The sequence below is a fragment of the Augochlora pura genome, chromosome 4 (genome assembly GCF_028453695.1).
Source record: "Augochlora pura isolate Apur16 chromosome 4, APUR_v2.2.1, whole genome shotgun sequence".
Classification (NCBI taxonomy): domain Eukaryota; kingdom Metazoa; phylum Arthropoda; class Insecta; order Hymenoptera; family Halictidae; genus Augochlora; species Augochlora pura.
Genome location: NC_135775.1, coordinates 14,365,526 through 14,388,025, shown reverse-complemented (window position 1 = coordinate 14,388,025; position 22,500 = coordinate 14,365,526). Strand labels below are relative to the sequence as shown.

At 39.5% G+C, this 22,500-nt stretch overlaps 2 protein-coding genes and 1 long non-coding RNA gene across 3 annotated transcripts in view; 1 reads left to right on the top strand and 2 right to left on the bottom strand.

Moving 5' to 3' along the window:
• The window catches only part of LOC144468432 (uncharacterized), a 61,981-nt gene that overhangs the window by 35,929 nt on the left and 3,552 nt on the right, over window positions 1-22,500 (bottom strand). The window contains exons 7-20 of the mRNA XM_078177891.1: window positions 21,338-21,690; window positions 20,060-20,116; window positions 19,830-19,917; window positions 19,512-19,542; window positions 15,893-16,032; window positions 15,608-15,811; window positions 15,201-15,527; window positions 14,784-15,020; window positions 14,455-14,705; window positions 13,897-14,372; window positions 13,738-13,839; window positions 13,255-13,658; window positions 12,777-13,140; window positions 12,516-12,700 (exon numbers count right to left, since the gene is read on the bottom strand). Of these exons, the coding sequence (XP_078034017.1) occupies window positions 12,516-12,700; window positions 12,777-13,140; window positions 13,255-13,658; window positions 13,738-13,839; window positions 13,897-14,372; window positions 14,455-14,705; window positions 14,784-15,020; window positions 15,201-15,527; window positions 15,608-15,811; window positions 15,893-16,032; window positions 19,512-19,542; window positions 19,830-19,917; window positions 20,060-20,116; window positions 21,338-21,690 (3,219 nt within the window). The remainder of the gene's footprint in view (window positions 1-12,515; window positions 12,701-12,776; window positions 13,141-13,254; window positions 13,659-13,737; window positions 13,840-13,896; window positions 14,373-14,454; window positions 14,706-14,783; window positions 15,021-15,200; window positions 15,528-15,607; window positions 15,812-15,892; window positions 16,033-19,511; window positions 19,543-19,829; window positions 19,918-20,059; window positions 20,117-21,337; window positions 21,691-22,500) is intronic.
• Window positions 16,566-18,057, bottom strand: LOC144468639 (uncharacterized). The gene is made up of 2 exons (XR_013493838.1): window positions 17,921-18,057; window positions 16,566-17,753 (listed from the first exon to the last, which is right to left on the bottom strand). It is a non-coding gene; the product is annotated as an uncharacterized LOC144468639 (long non-coding RNA).
• Polz2 (DNA polymerase zeta subunit 2) lies at window positions 16,949-17,837 on the top strand. Its single transcript, XM_078178254.1, has 3 exons — window positions 16,949-17,089; window positions 17,165-17,462; window positions 17,525-17,837. Exons 1-3 carry the CDS (start codon window positions 17,071-17,073, stop codon window positions 17,829-17,831), a joined length of 624 nt encoding a protein of 207 aa, XP_078034380.1. The 5' UTR covers window positions 16,949-17,070; the 3' UTR covers window positions 17,832-17,837.

Below are 22,500 nucleotides of genomic sequence, written 5' to 3'. Positions count from 1 at the left end.
GAAAATATAATCTCTAGCCTTAAAATTGTTATAAAGTATGTTTTTGGCGAATTCAGTATGCCAACGGTTGCTAATAAATTCAACTCGTCGAGTTGTCGGAGGTTTCATTAATTTTTAAATAATTACACTAACATATATTATTGAGGACTTGTTTAAAATTGCGTTGGATCGCCGCGGATATCATAATCAAATTAAGAATTATTGATTATTGTTTCAGAATACAGTAGAACACTTCTACCTTGTACACCTAGATTTGCTATTAACGCAAATAACATTGCTATCCTATATAAACGACACATTTTATTTGATATAAACGTAACGAAAGAAGTAATTTAAGAGATTCATTGTGTAGTTATAGGTAGTTAAACAAACTGGGAAAACATTTTTGTAGTGTAGGTCATTAATCACTGTTTGAACCGTTCATAGCTGCATTCTAACGTCTTCGTTCCAGTGCAATTAACTGTTCATTTCGATTCATTTATTTATTTACTGAAATAGTGCTTCTAAGCCCGATCTAGCATGCAGGAAATGATGCAATTTAAATGAATCTAGAATGTATGCGACGTGTGACATATAAACGAGATTACAATGTTGCCCTAAGTACGTATAAGTTACTGTCGCTTTACGATTGCAGACATTCCCATTGAATAATTGGATTTGATCGGCATTTGCATTGCATAAATACAAATTCTTGCAAATGCTTGTTACATATTTTAGTTTCATTATACAACGTATTGTACGTAAAAGTGTGATAATGCCAGCCGCAAAATTTTTAGCAAGGAATTCGTGTTGCAGTTCTAACGGACGGGAGGCCTGTGCCCACAACGATATTGTTGTAACTCTGAGTGTCACCGGAACCGGAGAATCGAAGCAGTATCGTAGCCTCGATTACCGGGCGGTTCCGCGGCGAGGACGACAGATTGCCGATCACCTATGACAAAACACGTCCGAGGAATGCGACGGTAGCTTAATTATGACTTCAGCTTAACCCCGCCGCGGAATGATTTAATGCACGGGAATTCCGACAAAGTTCTCCTCGCGTCCGTTGTTCGAAAAACCGATCCCCGCCCCGTGCCCGGCGTCCGGTATTTACAAAGTTCGCTTGTAACGAGGCTTCGTTAACGGTACGGGAAGCAATAATCGCTGGAGTCGCAGTGAACCCGCATTCCACGAGTTATTGGCGAATGGATCGCTCTCTCTCTCTCTCTCTCTCTCTCTCTCGCTCTTTCTCTGCCAATCTGTCTCTCGGTTGGTTATGCTCCTAGGATATTCCGTTCGAAGCAGGAATAAGAAAAGAAAAGAAAAGAACGGTGCAAGATTTTCGACACGGTTCGAGGTCGATCGCGCGATCATTGCGGAAAAGAGTCGACGCGGCGCAGCGGCCGAGTCACGTTTCGCGATCGTTGATCAATTAATCGCGGCCTGGCAAAAAAATTCAAATAGAGCGAAAACAGCCTTTCGCCGAGACCTCGAGCTAGAAGCGATTCGAGGCAGCGATCCGACCTTCGCGCCGATCGGCTCACCTTGGCGCGATCGATGAAACCAACGGAGCTGAAAACTGGACTTCGATCGATCGAGATTTCGAACTTGAACGCATTTCGAATTCCGAAGAATTTCGCGTCAGAGTTCGAACAAGTTTTTCTCCAAGACTTTCGGAAATTCATCGAGGAATTTGATCGTCGCGGGAAAGAAAATCGAAGAGGATCGAAGGCTAGGGGAATATCGACGCGGCCGTTTCTCGCAACGAGACTGCGGCGAGAGTAAGCCGAGGGAACCGGCGAATCGCTGCACCGTGTTGCACCGAGTTGCACCGCACCGCACCGGCAGCGCTGCGCTGCGCTGCGTTTTTGCTCGATTTCTCAAAACCGATCGACCGTTCCCGATCAGGGAGCAACACGCGTACCTTGCACGCCAGGCGTGACCATCGACTACCGCGATACACCACGAAAAACGCAGCCGCCCGCCATGCTCAGTCGCTCACGTCTATTTACATTGGACACCATTGCGTTGCGGGGAATGATCGACCCTGCTCGGACGTGCTTACCATCGACGACAATCCGCTTCCTCCCTCCCATCCCCAGCCAATCGGTATTACCGGGGCGTTCCTTGAAAACTATTCAAAAATCCCAAAAGAAATCTGCCCGCCGAATACTCTTGGGACCTAGCCCTATAGTTAACAGTCTTCTCTGGCAAGGCTGGATCAAATTGGACCCATATTTACGCATTATTTGTCAACAGTGAACATTTCGTACACAGTGTATATTTTGTGTGAAAATTGTGCAAATGTGTAAATAACAATAAATAACGTAGTCTTCTCATGATAATAATGCAATACTACTATTCCTTACATTTTTCACTTTATTTAATTATCTTTATCTCTCCTTTTATCCTCTTCTGTATATACAGGGTGTCCCGGAAATCGTAGTACAACTGGGCAGGGGGTGATTCTACATCAAAAAAGAAGAAAATATTTTGGTATAACATTTTTTGTCTTGAAACTGTTTGTTTCTGTCCGGGTCAGTGTTTACAAACAGGGATAATTTTGCGGTTGAAACAATACACATTTGTTACACATTTGAAACGTAAAATAACTGAGGCATTCAAAAAATTAAAAAGCGATAACAACTTACAGTCTGTCCAGATGTCATTACTTCATCGAGCAAACTTATGTATGCAGCAGCGAGGAAGACATTTTAAATAATTATTGTAGCATTGCAAGAGTAAGTAGTAAAAAAGAAAACGGATGCGTAATCAGTAAACACACTTTGTATTGTTTTAATCGCACAATTAACACTGTTTGTAAACACTGTCCCGGACAGAGACAAGCAGAGCAATGAAATACACGACAAGCAAATTGTATTAAATGGTTTAAAAGTTGAACGAACTTTGAAGTCGATTATCACGAAAATGGAGCACCGGATTGAAAAATGTTATACCAACATATTTTCTTTTTTTTTATGTAGAATCACCCCCTGCTCGGTTGTATTACGATTTCCGGGACACCCTGTATCATTTCTTTTACTTTTCTTTTACCTGTTACTTGTGCGACATATCGTGATACTATTGTACCACCAGAAATTCCTCACTTTGATCAAAGAAATGTTATTGTTATTATAAGTACTTTATACAATAAAATATAATTTTTCGAATGAGTTGCACAATATTCCATAAATATATTAATATTTAAAAACATCGAAATGACATCAAATACTTGTAACAAAAATTCTTTCTCTAAAATTTCGTATATTAAACTTTGTAGAAAAATGAATACTGATGAACTTTTGTTGGAAATATTTTGTTATTACATCATTGGATGTATGAAAAAAAAATCGTTGAGAGTTTCGATCTGCCTATAGGCGCCGCACTGGGTTGGAAATCTGTTCGTCGGATCAAAAAATCCGCAGTACTTCAATGCAGTAAATCAGTACTCCAGGCATGTGTTTTATAATATTTGCATATCTTAAAGATCGGCGCCTAAAGGCTCTTGAAATTAACGCGTTTCTCTTCACAATGTTTCAACTTCCATATGAAGCCATGTGTAACACCTCTAAACGTTTTTATAAAACCCTTCTCAAAATTCAAATTGTTTATATTTTGCGGCATTCTTACATAGATTATAGAATCATTAGGGACTAATAAAATAATAAAAATTCGCTTATTAATGTACACGGTGATCCACGCCATTTATGCACCAAACACATCTTATAAAGTATGTGTTGGACATTAAAGTTTTGCCTACATTTGTTGCTTGGTTTAAAGATGCATCTATTTCTTTTTTATAGGTGCAGGCACTTCGGAGTAAAGATGTATCCGGCCTTTATTAACACGAAAAATAATAGCCAATGAGTAATTTCACTTTATTACAATGAAAATTTTCAAATAAACGATTCTGACCTGCTAAAATTTGTGATAAGTTCAAATCTCCATTTTGATAATGCGTGAAGAACGTTTTCAAAAAATGCAAAAGGTGCGTAAGTTGCCTGAGTCACTCTGTATGTAAACCATTAAAGTTCCATTGGAATTTTCAACTTTTGTCTTTAGTGCGATGTCCCCGTGCATATAATTATCTAAAATAGCTATCACATTGGATATTGAATCTCTGATGGGTTGTCAATAAATGTATACAAAAGTTTATCAAAAAAATCTAATTTTGAACACGATGAACGAGTTTTGTGGCCCACCGCGCGACGGGTACTGGTTTGTGCCTTGAAAATCGGAGGGTCTCGAGTTCGATTCTCGCATGCGATGCTCCTCCACTAATTTTTTAATTTCTTCGCGACAAACTCAGCACGGGTCTAAAGTGTCCCGCCTTCGCCATTTGCCTGCCTCGCAAACTGTCCGCCATCTGACTGCTAAGTAACAACAATAAGAGTAATCGTTTCTATTCCAGTCGACCGTTTCTTCTCATTAAAACCGACTGGAAACGCGACGAACCTCGTGGTCCGAGAAAGCCTTTCTTTTCTGACGTCCACGGTTTCGGTTCCGCTTTCCCACCCCTTTTCGCAACTTCTGAAAGACCGGCGAAGACCACGGAAAAAAGAAGGAGCGCAAAAGGGCGAGAGAAGCGAAGTAGACGGAGGCGGCGGAGACGGAGCAGGCGGAGGAGGCGTTCGGCTCGCTTTGCCCGAGCACTGATGATAGTTTTTGCTCGGCAAGATTTTTTGCCGACACTCCCCGCAACCCCCTTGCGACCACCCCTCCGGGGGTGGATGATATATGACCGCCCCCGAGACACTGGCCACCCCCGCTGGGAGCTGCGCAAGGAGAGACAGAGACAGGACGAGGGAGATACATCCTGATTCCGGAAGAATTCGTTCGGTACGCGGCCGGGCATTTGTGTTTCAAACGGCGGATCGTTAGCCACGGTATTTGGGGGTGGATTTCGCGGGTGGTAATGCGAGTTCGATTCGCTCTTGCCTGTTTCTTGAGAAGAACCGATTAGTTCATAGGAAACCCTTATTTTTTCATCTTTAGCCCGCAAGAACAAGGTTTACCATCTAGAGCAACGGCGCACAGCGCGGGACCAGGGGAACCCGATGGCGGCAAGTTATTCATATCAAATACTTCTACAGTATGTTGCCGGGATAAATCGTCAAACTTTAGATATGAATTTAAGATCGTAAAACAAACAAATTTCTCCTGTATAAGTATGCATAAGTATGCTTGTAAATGCTTTCTTCAAGAAATATTTACTACTATATTTGTACCACTTAGTAATGTATGCCAACAAAATAATTCAGGTTTATCGCGTAAATGATTGAATAAAATTGTTGTATTTATTTTAAAAATAATTGAAATAATAAAAGTAATAGATAAATAGTATACCTATGAATAACAGAAGAAGTAGCTGACTGACACTGTTCACCTACTATTTCGTTAAATGCTTGCATTATTCTCAGTTTTAATATTTCAATGTTATTAACGGAAACTCAAATCGAGTAAAAGAAGTTTTGTTCGCAGTGCAAACGGTAACACGGTTAGTAATTGTCTATGTTGGAAATACGGATATTTCAGTTATACTTTCCTAACTCTCGATAACTATAGAAGCAAATATCTCTTAAAAGAAACACTTGCGAGTATACTTTCAGTGGTAAAAATTGTTTATTTTAGGGTCCTAAATTTATGTATGACATAAAGAAAGTTAATCTGCATTCAGTTCATTGGAAACGTAAACTATGATTTGGCATGATATTTTTTATAATTTTAGTGTTGAGTAGAAGGTTCTGAATTGGCCCATCTTGAAATCAGTCTTACATAAAATCGTAGTTTATAATTGTGTTATTTTCTTCAATTAAATAGAAATTAAATTATTTTCTTCAATTATTTTCAATTAAATAGTGAGCAACGGAATCAGGTTCACCTCAAGTGTGCTTGAATCACACCAAATGACGTTTATAAATATATCACTGCTTCTTTTCGAGTTATACTTCGCTGAATACGATTAATGTAATTTTATACTTAATTTATAATATAAGATATTTACGCGAAACCCTATAATTGGGTCCTTATGTACAGAAACACTTCGAATTAAAATTTTCTTATTATTATCGTCATTATAGCAATAATGTTATCGTCATTATTTTATCGAACTTTTTCTCTAAACAAATGGCAGACGACATCAAGTGTCAAACGGTCAAGACAGGCCCCGTACTCTGAGTCCGAAAAATCCCAGCCGTGGTACAGCGATGGTTAATTAAATAATTTAAATTTGTGTATTTAATAGGTATATAACTGTGCGTAGTTATTTATAATAAGCCTATGAATTTTATGCATTTATGAGAAAAACGTGTAGGTGAAATACGAAATAGTAAAAAGATTGTAAGACTTTAAGAATTCTATTACATTATATTTTCCACCTATTAAATATTGTATTAAGATAGAAAATAAACTGATATTTTACTCCAGTTTGTTGCAATGAAAATAGACAATTTTTATTTTGCATAAAGATCCGCAGTCTATTTATGACATATGAAAATCTGAAATTAGGTTCTCAGGAGAAAATGGTTATTTGTTGCAACCAAAATGTGAATACTCAATGCAAAGTCTGTAGACAGTTCCTAGGAATCCCGTTTCAGCAATTCCGATTTAAGAGTACGCGATGCAGGGGTGCAGACCGTGTAGATAAAGAAAGAGGTGTAATTGCCGTGTAAAATGTCCGAGCAGTGTCATAACTCTCTAACAAGATTCGTTCGAAGCACGGAAAACAAAGAACCAGCGATTTCGAGCAAGAAGGCGAAGGTTCTTCATTGGAAAATGGGAACGAGAAGATTAAGTGTTTCAATTAAACTGATCGAAGGGACGATTGCGAATTCTGTATTCCCCGTCAGTTGGAACAGCTTCATAAACTCGAGGATGTCAATTACCGTGAGAGTGGCCAGGAAGCAGCACACCCCAGGCCGACATCAGACGAGAGACAGCTTATGGGAGCGAATCTCGATGATAAAACGTCAATATTTCACTCCCGAAAGATATCCTGCAAGAAACACCAGCCCGTAGTCTAGCGAATCTTTCGAGAATTAGCAAAAATGTCGAGTTTCCAAGGGGGCGCAGGGAATGAAAGGAGAGAGGAAGAGTGTCGAGTGTTTCCATAAGAGAAACAAGGGGTCGGAGTCGTCTCTGGCTGCAGAGCCTGCTGCAATGAATCAACTTATTTAAGGGTAGTTGGATTTCGCGAGTCGATGCACGCCGACTACAACCACCCCTTGGACCCCCTGCAACCCCCTGCGACCCCCTGCGACCCCCTACGACCGCCCGGTGCTCCGACGCAGCACGCCTCGCGGAATGATTTATAGTTTTCCTTCCGTGGCCACCCAGCCACCTTGCCGCCCCCTTTTCCTCGGCCCACCCCTCGGCGAACGGCACCCCTCTGCCAAATGTACGCAAAATAGTTGGAATTTGCTCGCAGCCAACCCCTCGCCAACTTAAATCCCGGTGTACGAAGATGGAGTGCCGCGGATATGAAGTAACGGTACACACTCTCTTCCTCTCCCTCTCCCTCTCCTGCTCGATTAAGACGTTCGAGAATTGTCGATGATTGGATATTTAATAACGGGGCGAGAAGAATGGGCGGGCGACACCGTCGAATGATCGATGGACCGGCTCGAGGTGTTGCATTGTCGCGTCAAAGAATTTTGCATTCAGGGGCGTTTCACAATTTTTTTCCCATCTTGTTTCATATTCAAAAGAATCGCAGTGTCGGTCGGGCCGGACCTTTGAACTCGATGGAACGAGTTCACGCGTCCCTACCCTCGATTTCCCTCGATGCAGGGTGTCCGTCCGGCCTTGCCCGGGGTCACCTGACACGGTTCCGGCGTAATTAAAATCGCGCTCGGAACGGAAACGAGTAGGGAAAGACGCGAGAACCGGAAGAAATCGTTGGCGAAGGTCCTCGAGGGTGGTCCTCTAAATAATTATTAATGACCCGACCGAAAATGTGACTCCGATCGTGTTGACACTGCATTGTGAGCCGCAGACAATGCTCCGGTGGCTTTCTAAGCGTGTGCCACGAGCTTGATGGAGGACCAGAACGGCAACGTTCGGGGCCACGGGCCGTAATTAATAACTTGGAATTGATTAAGGTGTCAGATAAGTCCATGGAGCCGGTGGCTCGTGGCTCTTTCTCCCTTTCGCCCGGTCTTTCGAGCGCCGGCTCTCTTTCTCCGACGGCGAGACGCGTTACGATATGATTAATAATTTCGAGATAACGCCGAGCCGTCCCTGCCGAGTCCCTTGCGCCGCCGTTGTCCCTTCGAGAGGGACCGATTTGCGATTTGCGGCCCCACTTACGGCCTCATAAATGACTAATTATTCCGCCACCGTCCGTAGCCGCTCTCTGACCGCTGACCTTCCCGTGGAAATTACGGTCTCTCTTTCTCTCTCTCTCTCTCTTCCTCTTTCTCTACCGAAGAAAATGCAGAAGCTCCATGGAAATGCTGTTCGTTCGCAGTACCTGAATCGGAGCTAGTACCTCTAATCGGGTACACAAGATATACGAGACCCGAATATCCACGAGGGGCCCGGGTGCAGCAAAAATACCCAGATATATCATGTATGGTCAAGTACTGATCGAGTTACTCCGATTATTTCAAAAACTGCAGATTCATTCTGATGTTAATTGCGCCTAAACTCGAGCGCGGCCTCGATTTTCAGAAGAAAGTTGAACGTTGGTAGTAGCAAAGATTCCAGAATCCACGAGATCGTTCTGCGAAAACGGCCAAGGAACGGCGCTTGACGGCCGAGTAAACCGTTCCCGACACATCGGGACCAATAAAAAGACGCGGGGGGTCTTCTCGATAGAAGTTGAGCGATCGTCTATGCAAATACGTAATCCTTTCGCGGATCCATCCAAGCGACGTTGACGGATTGGCGGAGGACTTTACTCGGAGGCGGCCCCAACAGATTGCAATCCGCGGGACCATTTGTTTTCTCGAAGCTGTGAAGAGGTCTCCTATTCTAGGGAGAACGGTTGTCGATTAACGGGTCTCCGTTAATTGCCGATCGAAGGAACAGACACCGGATGACGCTCACTTCTACTAGATACGAGCTATTCCGAAATACGAGTTCCATTGCACCTTGAAATATCGAGATTCATTTGCCGATCCATCGAAATTTGTTTGTTGAATATTGCGGGATCTTAGAGTCGTCACCGTTCGTGGTTTTCAAAATCTTAATAAGCTTGACAGATTGACAATAATTGGCAATGATAAATATCATTAAAAATATAAAAGTTATGTAGGGTTCTCTCTGACTATAAAAGATAGAATGGTTGCGAGTTATAAAATACAGTATGAATGAGACGGATGTTTACAGAGTGTTTGGGCGACTTCGAGTGATCGGAGATCATTGTATAGGTTAAATAAGGAAAAGAAAGAGAGAGAATGAGCAAGAATCAGACAGAGTGTGAAAGACTGTATGCAAGAAAGAGAGAAAATGGTGAGATAATGAGAGAAAAGATGGTAAGGGTGGAAGGGCCTACGGAAAAGATCTAGGAATTCGTAAGAGAACCGTCGCCCCGTAAAGCTGTGCATAGTTGTCGCAGTTGTCGTGGATATAGTTGTTGCGTTGTCATTGTTAAGTGTAGTTGTCGTTGTTGTTGAAGTCGTAAGAGCTGACTGTACAAGATCATTAATAAACTGTTACTGTTACTTTTATCGTTACCCAACGTTATTTATTGCCGTTTGGTATATTATCACGGAGTTTCGTAGGATTTCCAAAGAACAATCCCTATAGTTGCTTTGAGTCTACAATAATCCATATCACTGTATATCGCGTTGCAATGTGTTTCCGTTTAGAGCGATAATGTCTCTTCCGTAGAGTTCGAGATGTGTCATTTTTGTTACCAGATTTTGTTCTAATTGATCGTACATGAATTTGAATAGTAATCGTTTAATATTTTATTGACAAAACTATTGTCTCAATATCCTATAATTAATATATTTTACTTTCTCAATCTGATTAACATTTATAAAAGGTAAAATTGGCGGAAAAGTAATTGATGTCTTACGTTAATTTTATAAAATGTTAAAGCTTTGCGTTCGAAGATGTTTTCAATCCAACACTCTAGACATCTCTTCCGATAATGTAATATAATGTAATATAAAAAGTGGTAGAAATTGAGGAAATGTATTGAAAAATATTAACTTTTCAGAGCGCTCTGTTAATGAATTCGCTGACAGAAATCTCAAGAAGTGTTGTCTAGTGACACGCGCATTTTGGAAACTCTCGAATGCCTCAAACTATTCCAGCCGACCGTGACAAATCCCTTTTCGGTCCTCTCGAGTTCAAACAAATCCTCCGGATAGAATTTCCTAAAAATGATTTCCCGAGGATCCGCTGGAACGAACCAGAGCGTTGATCTCCACGAAGATGATCATCGCGAGGACTCGCGGCGCAGAAAAACGGTCAGCGAAGATGTCGCAATGGGTTCCCGACGCGAAATTAAGCCCGCTTCCGAAACACCGGTGTTAAATCTTTCTGACACCGTCGGAAAAAAGCCCCTAATGCCCGGGCAAGGGTATTACGGGAGCACAACCGGCTGATTATACGCTTCCTCCTGGACGGTCAAGATTGACGGATTCAAATTTGCCGGGGCTTAAGTCCCGCGGGTTCCACGGTTTACGGACAGCCGGCTAAACTGGGATCAACCCTTTGCGCGGATTACGGCGTGTGTCATGTCACGCTTGATTTCGGTGCCGGCCAAAGGCCCGTGAAAACCCGAAATAAGTGGCCGTTCTCTCCCACCCCTCAACCTCGACCGAAACGAGGGGGCAAGCCTTATCGCCGGTGTAAAAGGATGAAACGAGCGGTGATTAAATTTTAATTGCCAGAAACGATTAACGAGACCGCTGGCCGACGTTGTATCGAATTAAATGAAGATCGAGTCAATTTTCTCGAGACCAGTTCAAAATTCTGGTTTAGAAGCAAACCGTGGAATTCGATTTTGCGCCTCCGTGGTGGAAAAATGAGGAGGAATGCGAAGAATTCCCACAAATCTGGCCCGTAGGTATTCCCTCGTTGAACGGGAACGATTTCAAAAGGAGAATACTTTTCCAATGCCATTGTCTTCGCTCGCGCCTTTCAGTAATTAATTTTTCAGACACCCTTTCCCATGTCCGTAACAATTTATAGCGCGGACAGAAATTGTCCCGAAAAACGTGCCTACAAAAACGCCTGGCTCGAAATGTCCGAGAATAGTCTTTGCATACGCTATCAAAGGAAATTGATCATCGCAAGGATCACAAACCTGAAATAATATACGAGAACTTCTCCTAGAAATTTGCTTTTAAAATGTTTATTCGCCGAAAGATTATTCACCGGCTTAATAGATCCGCAAAGTAGTATGCACGATCACACAAGTTTAACGAGTCGATTGAATGGGTAAACAGAAAACAGTTTCCGAGAAGCATCCGCGAGGCCTCGAATTCGACAAGGGCCGGCCGGGAGGGCGAGGCGGGAACTGCAGGGGCGCATTAACGAGCTTTTCCTAATTATGAGAAAAAACTGGACCGCGCGATTAAGGGCTGCGGTGGGCTCCCTCATCCTCGTGTGGATGCCGGGCCAGAAGCAGCACGGAAAACTAATTGAAACCGCCTAACGACCCGCCGGCAAATGATACATCAGCCTCGAGGAACACCATCCGCCGCCGTCTTAATACCGTTTCGCCTTATTCGGGGCTCGTCGCGGCCGCAATTTCGCCCCTACTTCGCCACCCCCAGCCGAGGACCGATTTTCCGCACGGTCCCCAGAACCGTTTCCACCCCCGCGTTGCTGGCTCGGACCCGCGTCTTTCGTCGCTTAATTGCAAGCTCGAACGAAGATCGAGGACGTTTCCCGACCGGATGGAATGATTTATAGCAGTTTCTGGCTCGTTTCGCGCGTTGTCTTTCGTCGCGGTTGTTTAAGCGCTCGGAAAAAGGGATGCATCGAAATCTCTCGAGGCTCTCGGTGTCTCCGAGGCAATCTACCCCAAATAGGAGATGCACCGAACTCCTAGTTCGATAGAGCTTTAAATTCGAGTTTTACTTCCATTCAAAAAATTGTAAAAATTCAATTCATTGTAAGCCACACAAATGTTAAATATTACGTGTTTCTGATCATTATAGTTCAAAAAGTGCATCCGTTGAATGTTATAAAATATTTAAACTTATGTAAACTAGTGTGAGTGATAATAACTAATTAACAATAATAATATGTGACATTTACTTAAAGTAATATTTAATCAAAATAATCTTTTTTCATTATTTCAGTCTCTAGAGATACTTGTCGCGCCATCTAACATGAACAATGGCGTATAGGTTCGTGCGATTGTCTAGAGAAGGCAGCACTAGTCGATCCCAAAAATTAAACATAGCGAGCTTAGATCAAGCATAGAGTATTTTAATAAATACAATACACATAAATTGCAGATCCTTATAATTTCGTTCCATTACGGGTTTTATTGTTTTCAAAAAAGGGTAAAATCGATCGGATGAAGCCCCATAAACTAATAATTATATGTGCTATTCGAATGAACTTACCGAATGAAGGAACGCCAGCTGTCCAGGAAGCTCTTCTCCACGATGAAGAATACCTTCTCAGGGTCTTCGCATTTTTGTATCTCGTTCCTATTCCTCCCATGATACAAATCGTTGAGCTCGTCCTTCTGCTGTTTCGCTTTGATTTTGTCGTCCTTCTTAGCTTTCTGTGCATTCTCCATTTTCTCCTGAAACAGCAGTACATTTCCATATAGATGTATTGCAACAGATGCATATCACCAAGGAATATTTTGTAAGGCATACCTCGCAAATCGAACAAGACGCGGATGAAACAGGGTACTCCTTTGATTCAGGAAAGTATTTCCGGAGGGTGAGCCAAGCTTCTTTTGGAACCACCTTCCTGGTCGAGTCTGGGGTCTTTAAAGATCCATGCTCGCAGAGCAGGTCCTCGTTGAAGTAGAGTATCACCTCATTTTCTTCGTTCTCCTCCACTTCTTTTGCTCCCTCGCTGTCTTTTCTGCTACTTTTACTGTCCTCTTCCGGCTCGTTCGAAGCTTGACCGTCCTCGTCTTGAATCTCATGCTCTATTTCATCTATAAATTTCTCCATCGCTAGCCTCCGCCATGATCTCAACGAATCTGCGCCCACGACGTAACTAGTCTCGGACCTACAACAAATAAAAGAATCTTATATAAGACCGCCGGCTAAAACTTCGCCATAAAAGTAAACCGATTCTACCAAATTCTTATTAATCAAGAAACTACAAATAAGAATGACTTACGGTTCCTTGAAGGTTCGGATAAGCTCGCTGACCTCCTTGTGGTCGCGTTCCAACGAAATCTTGAAGCGGAGCAGCTTATATCGCCGCCTTACGCAAATTTCGCACAACGAGTTTTGATCTAATCGCGGCCCACCGCGGTATTTCTCAAAGATTAATTCTGCGGCTGGCAAAGGTAGACACTTAGCGCGATTCACTTTCAGTGGATCGAGTCGAAAATGCGGACACATCAGGGTGGAATTGTCTATTGGCGGCACACCCTCGATAAACGCGTGGCCGTTTAACCATTTCGATAACCAGTCGCTCGGGATCCACTGATACTTATCCCAAGAGACAGTATTAGAAATAATGTTGTAAATGTCTATTACGAGTTGTCTCTTCAGGTTATGGTCTTCGATTTCCTTTTGCTGCAAAGAAAGTAAATATAAGTCACCGCCAAGGTAGATCTTGCAAAGAACATAAGTCACATAATTTATTGACGTATACCTTTTCTTGCTGGATAGCCAAGAGGCTCAACTCATGCTTCACGTTCTCCTGCCTTACTAACTCGCGTAACGTAGAACTGACTTCCCAGCTCTCAAATTCCATCTGAAAAAGATTAGCCGTATATTTTCGAAATATTGTACAAGTAATACAGTCTCTTACTTCTTCGTAAAAGTCTCTCTCTCCGCAGCTCATGGCTCGATGCGCAGCACCGTTTAGCCTTTTATAGTCCACTTTTGCGTTCTTAAGTTCGAAATGATTTTCCTTGGTTTCTGGTTCATGTTTTCCATTTCGTTCGTTGGAAGTTGAATCTACAACCTCCGAAGAAGACACTACATTCTCGAACTCAGCATTCTTTTCTACGTCCAATTTCGGCACTTTGGTAGGAACGCTGGAATTAAGGACAGTAGAATCTGGTCCGTTCTTGCGCTTCACTTCGTCCGGCGAGTCTGGTTTTTCTTTATCGCTATAAGTTTCTACATTATTACTATTAGCCTCGACTTCTTTCTTCATCTTGTTCTTCTTTATGTTGTTTGTTTTACTGTCCATAGTTACTTTTTTATAAACTAACATATACGCCGTGTTGGATGATAGGAAGCCCTTTGGGACACGTCCACGCTTTACAACTTTCGTACTGTCTGAAATCCATAAAGTATATTCAATTGAGTCTGACAGTATCGTTAAGAGAACAAACCATTTCGTGATAAGTCCCATGCTTACCATTCACGCTGTCTTCAATCCGTTTGTTCTGCATTTTCTCAACTTTGTCATCGCTAAACTGATACCACTCTCCGTTCAAGTTACATATATTGGCAATGTAGTGACCCGAATGTGCGGATGGCCCTTTGTGGCTCAGAACCGCAACAAGGCTGTACACATGAGTTTGTGATGGAGACCTGACATACTCAGACATGTCTAGATCCTCCGGGAACTGTATAAAAGAGTTCAGCTTTCTTTTCTGACCAGAATCTCTATCGGGCACAGCAATCGGGAGGATTAGTGTAAGGTGTACCAAGAACTTTAAGGAAAAGCGACACGTAGATAATTACCTGTGAAAGACGAAACGCATTAATTGTATGTTCAACGTTTCGGGGAGGGACTCCAAGCGTATAAATCGCCGGGCGTCCTTTTTATCATTGCAAGTAACACAATGATACTGATTCGCTCCAGTTAGATGTTCCACGGATAAGTATTTTTCTATCGCCTCCTTGAGGGTAGCCGCGAGCTGCAGATCCAGCTCGTAGAACGTGGTAGAGGTCGGGTATTCGGTGCCGCACTTCGAGCAGCTGCATCAGACATAAAACCTCGGTTATTTAGGAGGTATTAGCTTCCATGTCGGTCAGATCAGTTGATCGCACCAGTCACCGTAGCGAGCAACGTGTCCTACCATGTTCTCATCGTCAAGATCATCAGCATCATCATCGTTTAGGACAATTCTCATTTGTTTTCCACTTCAGAAAACCCACCAATTGATATAGCTGTATTTCCCTTGTGTCAGCCTCTGCAACGTCTGCTTCAGTGCCGCATTTTGTTGCAGTTTCCCTTCGATATGGCACAGTAGCAGCTTCGAGAACTCCTGCGCATCCTGCTGAGTTCTAGTGTCCAGAGACAACACGATCGCGAGATTCATTGGGTCAAGAAGTCGTCTGTTTCCAAATTGCATCATAGCAAATATGTATTGCAACTGGCCGACTGCTGTCACAGGATGGAATGGTACTCCCGCCTTCGTAGCTTGACACACCGCCTCCATTTCTTCTGGGTCCTCTGTGATGTTCCATTTGTATATTATTCTCCTGAAAATATCCAATTTAGTTTCTCGTTAATACTTGCAAAAATAAGATGAAGTGATAGTAAGAAAGTCAAGTGTATATACCTCATATCTTCATTGTGAAACCACATTTGAATTAAACTGTTCACATAGCAAGTAGCACCCAGATTCTTTAAACCAACATATTCTGTAGGGTCACGTAATTCAGATAAAGAACTTTCTAAAGATGCTACTTCCACTAGTTGAGACTTCATATACTTTTCTTCGCCTATGCCTGTTAGACATTGTGGATTATTCGTACAATTACGTCTGTAAAGAAAATATACAATTACATTAAGCATTAATCTAATAAGAAAACGAGAGAAATTTTTGGGAGATTGTAAAACTCACTTGCAATTTTTACAGGCTTTTAAACCTATCCTATAGGCAGATTCTAAATGTATTTTCTGTATTTCTTCGGGTAAGACATTCTCTACCCAAGCCCATGCTAGTTTCTCTAAATCAGTCTTCTTATATGGCGGCATTTTTCTCTATAACAATAATTATACCAGTTAGATATATATACTCATTATAATTTCTTTATTCCAAACTTATAATAAAATTTAAATTATGGAGTACTGTATAAAAACGCTAATTATTAGACCAGTTGTTCTTTGTATTTAAAATTCACAGGAAAATTTAAAAATAGAAAATATTAAATAAACTTAAACACATTCATATTTTGCTTTTGATTCAATAAAAATCTTAATAAAGAATATAAATCTGTATCAGATCGTCATTTTTGTAAATTGATTTATTAAGTATTACATTTTGTATGAATATTTGCAGCTTGGTAATGAAATAGTGTAACATGAAAATGCACGCGTTTCATTTCGCGCCATAGGCAAGTCACGATTCGCTGGTAAAATAAAAACGTAACGAAAGTGGCACTCGATACAATTGATTTTGTCAGTTTTCTTCGGTCAAGAATAACGATAAATAAAAGACGGGTAACGTAGTTAATCGGTAACAAATTTAAAACATATGAACAATATTACACGCCTAAAAATCGTAAGCTATATACCTGCACGAAGGTGGAATTCGTTGCTGGTGTTCGAGGTTATGAGAAATGCCGCTATTATTTCTTCAACATTCTATTCTTCCCCTACAACATTATCTGATTGTAAGGGAACACTTGTCACGTTCGTGAATCCAATCACACTAGTACTTTTTACTAATCTTTATTAAAAGGTAACAAAAGTCACACAAAACAGTCTAACCGTCTGATGTACACTGACCGCCATATGCAATTGGTTTCCCGTGAGGCGCGCGTCAAATTAATCTCTAAATATACGATATACAACACAAAATTAAATATATCAGGCATATTTTATTAATTTATCTTCTTATTTCCATTTCGATAATGTATTTATTTTGATACGTGTATAGTTTTTTTCTTGAAGTCTAGCACGTTTATATGAAACTTCTTTTTTCAAAAATTGTCTAATATTTTTAATGCCCTTAATACCGTCATTTGCATAGACTTCCGTGGTCTAGTAATTATTTTAAGAGGTGAAACAAGTTTCGAAATGTCTCAACATAATATAGGTAAATAGTTCAGTTTGAACAATTTGAATTAATAATACATAATAAAATTGAATTTTTAATTGAAAATGTTTGCAGTCTGTTTAGATATCTTGCTGGAATTTTTAGAAGTGGCATTTAATCATATATTATACTTCAGAAATTTATATCCAAAGGAAATCTTTACAAAGAGGAAGATTTATAGTACAGTGGTGTTTGTTTCTATACATCCTGAGCTTAATGAATACTTGCAAAATATTCTTACTGCTATTAGGGAACTACTCAAAGAAGATGAGAACAGTGTGAAGGCTGTAAATCTTGTTGTTTACAACATAGACAAGCAACCAATTGAGAAATTCACTTTTGATCTTGTTAAGCTACAAATAAATCATACAGAGTACGTGTTCTTCTTTAAAGTTTGTAGCAAAGACTTACTAAACATTTTGATCTTTGTTGCAGGAATGATCCATATTATTTAAAAACAGAGGAAGCTCTCAGAACAATTTGTTTAAAGTTGTCCATGTGTGAGGGTTATCTGAAACCATTGCCAGAGGATTCTACTTTTTCCATTGAGATTCAAACAAATGAAGCAGCCCATGTTGGCCTCAGCGAAAACCCAAATTGTGAAGACTTTCCATGGATCATCGATGAAGATATATCTGAGATGACCGATACAAATTTATTGCCACTGAAAACCATTAAAACAGATTGTATGAATTTGCAAATGTATGTGACCGAATGTAAAAAGAATAAAGGCACGAACTAATCGTAATTATAGCACATGAAGAAATTTGATAAAAATAAGTCAAAGTTTCAACCCTTTGAAAACTGTTCAGCTTTATACCTTTCTCATACCTTTTATAAAACGCTATTACAGGAGCTCAGTATAAGAGTCTATAGCACCAATACTCTTCGATAATTTAAAATGTTCTTTTTTTAAAAATTGAACGAGAAAAGTGCGTAGCAACTCTACATGAAAGTGAATAGTGGCGCCATCATTTGACGAAAGCTGGACCTGTAAGCTCATTTATCACCTAATGGACATCATGAGCTCCTGATACAAAACTGACTCTGAAGCTATTAGGAATCGTATAAAACATTGTTCCAAAGTAGGTGGCAAAATTGATCGCTGTCCTCGTCGCGCAATTGATTCTCTTTATCTTATACATTGTTAGAACTAGAGCAAGAAACATTCCCATGTAAAATTGTTAATGCAAGATATACACTCTATTAACATTATTACCAGAAATGGGCTATTACTAAAGCTATTATTCAGTTATTAGGCTTCACATTAGTTTCCTCAATTGTAAAGGCTCTTAATTAATCTTCAAAAGTGTTAAAATAATTAAGTAATGAAATAATTTTTCTTCATCGTCCACTTTTCCATCGTTGCGATTGCGCATTCGTAATTTGTAATCAAACCTTCACAAAATTGAAGTAACAATATAACTAAATATAAACTGGCTACAAACTATATGTGTAAGTTGAACATGTCTTCTGCATTATCTGACTGGAAATGTTTATAAATTGCGCCTCATTGATTAATTATTAACGATATTTTCTCGAGTTACTTATACATATCCCTAATACAAATATTGTGCAAGACAAGGAGGTCTTTTTTGTAATTTAATTTCAGCAAGCTCCGTTCACATGGGTTATTAGTGAAACACACATGTAACTATAAATTCACTATTTAATATAAACGTGCAAAGAAAAAGGTACAGCACAATTAAGACACGCGTTCAGCCCACATGGCTGAATATTCGCAACAGACTAAGCGCATCCAACAGACTGAGCAAAAGAACATCACGCAGAACCGTACCCACCGCGTGCATTGACATAATACGATCGCGCATTAATTCTCCAGTCATATATTTCTCACAGGTTCGACAGTGAAACAAGAAGAAGAAGAAGAAGAAAAAATGTAATACTCTTCGCGAATTCATCAACTAGAAATAAAGCCTGCACAAGACTGAAATACAAATGATTTTTTATTGCTGAAAATGTATAATTTATGGCTTTAGAAATTAGTTTCTAACCCTGAACCTGTCAAATTGTTTTAAGTAATTTTCCGACATTGCTTATTGCGTATTTTATATTTTTTTAGGTGTAGAGACATTATTGGACCGGTATATATGACATATTATTAATATTTAAACATAATTAATCTTTCATGATAAGACTGCTGTCACAGCCTGAATATAAAATAAAATGAAATACTCTTTCGCAAGCAATTTTTATAAATAACTACGTTTATAATTACAATACTCTTTTTCGTTTATTTTTAACTTTTCATATTTAATGATCAATTATCATATATTATTATTGCCTATATCAGTTCAACCATCTCAACAGTCCTATCTTTCAGTTTAACAGTTTGTCCTTTTAATTTCTCTACTAATTATTTCTTCTTCGCTGTTGTGTTTATCTATGACTACATACGTACCTTCTTCATTTTCCCTACATTCTTATTACTTCTTTAAAATAAGTTTTAATGACACTTAACGTTTTATAATTAATAATTCGCAGCTAATATAGTAAATTCTCCCCAATTGTTCATCAACTTTTAAACGAAGGTGGATATGTTCGGAAGAGAAGATATGATTATTGGAGCCTCGCAACGATTATTAATTAGACGAGTATCAATTAGATTATCAATTATTTGCTGATTATAAACAAGTACAGAAACGAGTCGCGTAGTATCCCCTCTACCCGAGTTGTCCATTTCTGTTTTCAGGTTGAGGAACAAATGAGAAGAATTTACTGTAGTGCTGTCGCATTTCCCCTCTTTTCGTCTGTTTTGTTTAATTTTTCTTCTAAATTCTCTCCTTCGAAGATCATATAATCCATATCTACAAAGTACAAGGTCACATGAATTATGACAATTACATATTGTTCATTATTTTTCACTAATTTTTATCAGAGGATTTGCATGCTACTAGAGTCCTTGTCATACACATGGGGATGATAGGGACAATTAGTTTACGAACTCACCACTGTAGATGGCACCACCATTCTCCTTGTCTATCCTTGTTGCACATTGCTCCTGCCCTTTCATGTTACAAAATACCGGGATAAGTAACGTTAGTTCAGAAATACGCCGACATAAAGGGTATAATCATTGCTGCCTATTTTTGAGTTGGTGCAGATTTTTAAAAAGTTCAAATAACCCTTTGCCGCAATTTAACGAATTTGATCTGTGATAGAGATTTCTAATAATAACAAGTCAATCATGAATGTTATTCCGTTTTTGAAAATCCCGACCACCAACATTCTAGTATCAGTTTTCGTTTTCGTCTAAGAAATTATTGCAATCCAAAAGGAATCATTATAGCCGTGATGAAAATGATACGAAAAGATTTAAAGAACACCTTTTCAAATATAAATATACGATGATACCAATGATACTATTGCATCGATTTATAGATTACTTCAACGGTTCTGAACCAAATCAGTGTAAGTAGAGTGCAACTGCATCTTTATCATAGGATCTTCCTGTCGATAAACTAATATAGTAGATTTCTTCATAGAAACACAATAGGTAGCAGCACTTGTATTGACCATGGAATGACTAAAAAATTTATAAAAATTGAGAATAAAAGAAATTAAATAAAGTAATTACATATTAATATTAATAACACTTGTGTTTTGAATTATTAGTGACATTGTTATTTTTTAATATGTAAAATTCTTCATTTAAATTTTAGTTAACGGATTTACACGAATTGGCTTCCATTTATCAATCAAGATGAATTGACGTAAACTATTATTGAAATTTAACATTCTGTTACTCGAACTAATTGAACAGAGAAAATTAACACTAGAACTAAAGATTTCTCCTAAAAATATTTTCATAATATTAGAAACTATAAAATAACAAGTAAAAGTCATTCACGTTGACTATTAGTTCTATCTGTAATTATTTATGCAGCTGTAGAATCCAATATTCAATTGGTATCGGGTGAAAAAGAAAGAAAAACAGGTTGACAATATTACATTAGTTGTATTGGAACGAACATTGCGTAACAAACATATTGCAAATAAAATGCATTACTCAACGATCCGAACGTACTTCGAATCATGCTTTTGACGAGAACAACTCGTCACAAGCTACATAATTTATCGAAACACTCCCAACTTACGCTAGCGCATTCTTACACATATATTACACACCCTCTACATGTTTATAAGTTATACATAAAGATACATAGATGATTTTGGGCGAATAGCTCGGACGAGCAGTCTGGCAACGAATAGAAATTGTTTAATAACGATTGGTGATCTGTTGAATCCAGTCGAGATAGTGGGAGACGCGTGAGTAAACACCTGGAACACCTGCCTGACCGCACCCGATTCCCCAGGACACGATTCCAGCCAACTGCCAACGACCGTGTCGTTCGCAAACCATAGGGCCACCACCGTCACCCTTGCAAGCGTCCTTGCCTTCCTCGCCACCAGCACAGATGAATCCTGGATGCAGATTGAAACTAGGACCCAGTCTCGTCCTACGCATTTGGTGCTCGCAGATCTGGTTGTTGACCACGGGCACGTCCACCTCCTTCAGGATATTCTGGTATTTGCCAAAGTCTCCAAAAGCGTCCTTACCCCAACCGGTGGTCCAGCATCTATTCAAGCAGAACGATCAACGGTTCACAACGCTATCGCAGTGTTACATCCATTGGATAAAAGTCAAAAATTCGAAATGTAAGATCTAAACAGTCTTCTGGCGCGAAATATTAGGTCGTGTCAGAAATAACTTCTGATGCAGCTGGGTAGAATTTATTGTTCCTATCTACACACCGGGACAAAGCTTTTGCTTTCGCTAAGTAGACGAGAGTTCAAAACATATAAAATAGAAAGAAAATAAAGAAAATAAATAAAAAGAAGCAAAATAAATAACTCTTAAAGAAACAGAAGTTATTTATAATTCGATCCAATATTAATGACAAAAAAAAGTTATTCAGTAACTATTTCTACGATAACAAATTGTAATAAATTAATCGATCAGAAGCTTCGTATCTAATAACGAAATTGTAATCAGTTAAATTTATGTTTAAACATGTTTTCTTATCGATTAAAAAATTTTGATTTAATCTTTAACGCGTTAACTGCCACACGAACGACAGAAAAAAATTAATAAAATTAAAGTGTTACATTTAATCAAATTAAGATTGAAAAGTTAAATTCTATGAAATCAATTGCTTTTTCAAAACTCGTACGTTCTGCAGATTCTAATAAAATGATAAAGATATAATAGTTTTATGTCAAAAATCATTTATAGGCTTGTGCAAATAATTCTGTCACTTGCATGTGTATAACACGAGCGTTAAACTGTTGAAAATGTATTAGAAGTTCCATATCGAAAATGAAGCACTTAAGAGACCTTAATTTAGTCATACATTTTCATATAGGAGCGAACGCTGTGCGCCAGACCG